The sequence below is a fragment of the Boleophthalmus pectinirostris genome, unplaced genomic scaffold, assembly GCF_026225935.1.
Source record: "Boleophthalmus pectinirostris isolate CB_2022bp ecotype Guang Dong unplaced genomic scaffold, ASM2622593v1 HiC_scaffold_154, whole genome shotgun sequence".
NCBI lineage: Eukaryota > Metazoa > Chordata > Actinopteri > Gobiiformes > Gobiidae > Boleophthalmus > Boleophthalmus pectinirostris.
This window is the reverse complement of record NW_026571082.1, coordinates 1-3,143: the sequence shown is the minus strand read 5'-3', so window position 1 is coordinate 3,143 and position 3,143 is coordinate 1. Positions and strand designations below refer to the sequence as shown.

Sequence of the window (3,143 nt, the reverse complement as noted above, 5' to 3'; positions counted from 1 at the left end):
AGCAGGCCTTCATACTACAAAGCAAGTGATATAAACCTAAAAGTAGGTTGTAGGTTTTCCATGTTTTCAATTTGTGTTCAGAGAAATACATTACACAGTGTACAAATTTATGGTTGTGTTGTCACTGTGACCACTGATGCAGAAACATGAGATTGATTTTAGAGAAGGCCACAGGCAACTTTCCAGCTTTGGAAGCAGAACAAATAGTTAGAGCCTCCTCTCAACCTTCTCAGAGATCAAATTTGATTTGTTTTTGTGATGGGGTTGCTCAGTCTGTTTTTTGCATGTCTGCTGGTCCAGCAAAGTAGGACATTTGAACTACAAGACACTATTCATAAACTGATAGAAGAGAACATCCATCTTCACGATCAGCTGGAGAATCTCACTCAAGCTCTCAAGGAACTAAAATGGATGCTTATTCATCACTCCAACGGTATCCTTCACATTTGAGTTAGATCTAGACTGATTCATTAAATTTATCCCCCATCTTGTTTGGATGTTTTATCAGTTTTATTAGCAGAAAATATCATAACTGAAGACGTTAATATATCTTGTACATGACTTTAGCATTTGTGTTGCATGCAGACCCTGGACACCATGAAAACGAAATGGTACACAATGAAAACACTGATCATTTGTGGGATGAATGGTCTCAACATGGTGAGTAAATTTAATAGGATTCATTAAAATAAAAAAGTATATAAAGATTACATTTGTGTTATTGGCAGGGATCAGCGCAGAAACCCATCTCCTGTTGGAGCAGGCTTTTTGTGGACATGACTTGCATGGCTCTGCTGCATCTCTCACTAAATGTCATGTCTTTCTTTTTGCAATGCCCTCTCTAATGCTGTTATTCACACACAGCTTCGGCTAACTCTAGTTAAATAAATCATTTTATACAATTTTGTGTAAAAAACGTAATTATTTATAGGTGATTGTACTCAACTTCAGCTTCACCAAGCCCAGAGCTGTCAGTGTTAATGCCATTATTGGTTTGCTCTAGACCAATCAAATTAGTGGAGAATTTACTGAACTGGAAACTAAGCACTTAGTGCAACAGCACAGTTCACAGATCAAACCACAGTATTCAAAAGCTTAATCTTTTTTTATTTACAAATTACAACACATTACAAATAATGTTAAAAATAACACATACAATTGATGTTTATAATTTATCCTCTACAAGTAGTAGTATTTAAGTAACTAGAGAATGGCAACCATATTTCAAATATAAGCATTTACCTTGTCAGTTTAAATAAAAAATGCACACAACTACCTTAGAAACCTGCCTCTAAGTTAAGTGCAGTTATTGTATCTGTAATTATATATTTTACAGACAGAACAAATCAACACACCATGCAGACAGTGTATGTACAGAGGATGTATTGCTCCTTCCCCATTTAAAAATCTAATCTATATCAAGGTCAGAGTCATCATCACTCTGAACGGTCTGTACAATAGCCCCATTACGAATTGTTGAGACAGTAGGTGGCTTTTCTGGTAGTAAGCCATACTCTTGCAATAGAGCCTCCAAGTCCACAGCAAAGAAGTCTTCCCCAAGCTGGTCTGTGAGACGTACAAAGTTGCCAATGAGGTCCCCTGCTTTGTAAACAAGCAGGGCAGGAAGAGCGCTGTCCCTGAACATCGCACTGGTGCTGATGGCTGAGCTGCGGACACTACAGAATTTGACCAGTGGGTATTCCTGAGCCAGACAGATGAGGCTGCCACTCATGGCCTCGCACCCTGGGACATCTGCTTCATAAATGTGGATCATAACAAGAGTGCTTTTGTCCTCTTTGTCCAAAGCCTCTAAGAACTCCTCTCCATTACTGAGCTCATAGACTTGTGCAAAGCGCTTCCCTCGACAAAACTGTCGACGCATCTCTTCAATGCGCTGCATGCGGTACCGCTGAAGGAAGTCTTCATCATCCTGCTCTTCCTGGAGCATGTTATACTCTTGCATAGTCATCTGAAATGTGAGTCACATTCAATTACCATTCACATACCATTTTTATACAAGTTATAAATTATATATTTTATTCAGTGAATAGCAATACATTACCTTGCCTTTGATCTTGTCTTGTATATCCTTTTGTTTCTCTTTGTCTTTTTCTTGATCTAGGTCTGAGCGGCAAGTCATAGATAGTTTTTTGATTAATCTCTCCATTTCTTTTTTCTGTTCTTGTTTCTGCTCCACCTCAAGCTGCTTGTACTTCCTCCAATCATTGATCACACCCTTTGGTCCTGTGAAAAAAGAAAAAAGTTCACTGAAAATCCCATAAAGGTTCTATATTATGCAAAATGAATTTTTGTGAGCTTTAAACCATAATAAATAAATAATAAATCTTTATTTATGAAGCACTTTTAAAAACAAGGTTTACAAAGTGCTGTACAACCAGCAATGAACAATACAAAGCATAAAAAATAGCATACAGAAAGCAAAAACAAACAATGATACAAACAATCCATTTAATTATAATGAATAAATAAAAAGAAATAAGGAATAAAATCAAGCTAAAACCTGTTAAAGGAAGGCCAACAGGTAAAAGTGTGTTTTCAGAAGTGATTATATGTTATATTTTATAATGTTGTTACCTGATCAAAACCTGGAGTTGTGTTTTGTTTCATTCACACGTTTGACTAATCCTACCTTATTAGTCTGTCTACATCTCCAAAGCTCAAATGCTCTGTTCCACCTTATGATGTCATCTAGTGGTAGTTCTCAAATTAATAGCTTCCTTTTACCTTTTGTTCAGCAGAGATTTCAGGCCTGAAATTATCCAAATCATTCTAGTGAAAGCGTATGGAGATTAAAAACACAGTAGAGCACTTGTATTCACACATCATAAGGTCTGTTTGGGAGAAGAAGTCAGTCTAAATATGCAGGATTTGTGTGTTAAACATGTGCAAATGAAACAAAACACAAATCCAAATATATATAATAATATAGATCAGTAAGCGTAATATGGGTCCTTTAAATTTGAGACATATAAGCAAAATGTAAATCATGTGACCTGTGTTTACAGATGTTCCATCTGCACTGTAGTCTATCTCAGGCTCAGCCACATTAGCATTACGAATGGTCTTTCCATCCTCATCTTCTTCCTCGTTGTCACTTCCCTCATCTTCACTACTGCTGTAGT

The 3,143-nt window shown here is 36.7% G+C and overlaps 1 protein-coding gene across 1 annotated transcript; it reads right to left on the bottom strand.

The window, feature by feature from the left end:
* Positions 1-1,086: 1,086 nt before the first annotated feature.
* pdcl (phosducin-like) lies at positions 1,087-3,138 on the bottom strand (the record flags this gene model as incomplete). Its single annotated transcript, XM_055151303.1, has 3 exons — positions 1,087-1,969; positions 2,063-2,244; positions 3,015-3,138. Coding segments are annotated over 3 exons (867 nt in total), but the record flags the coding sequence as incomplete, so codon positions are not given.
* Between the last annotated feature and the right edge of the window lie 5 nt (positions 3,139-3,143).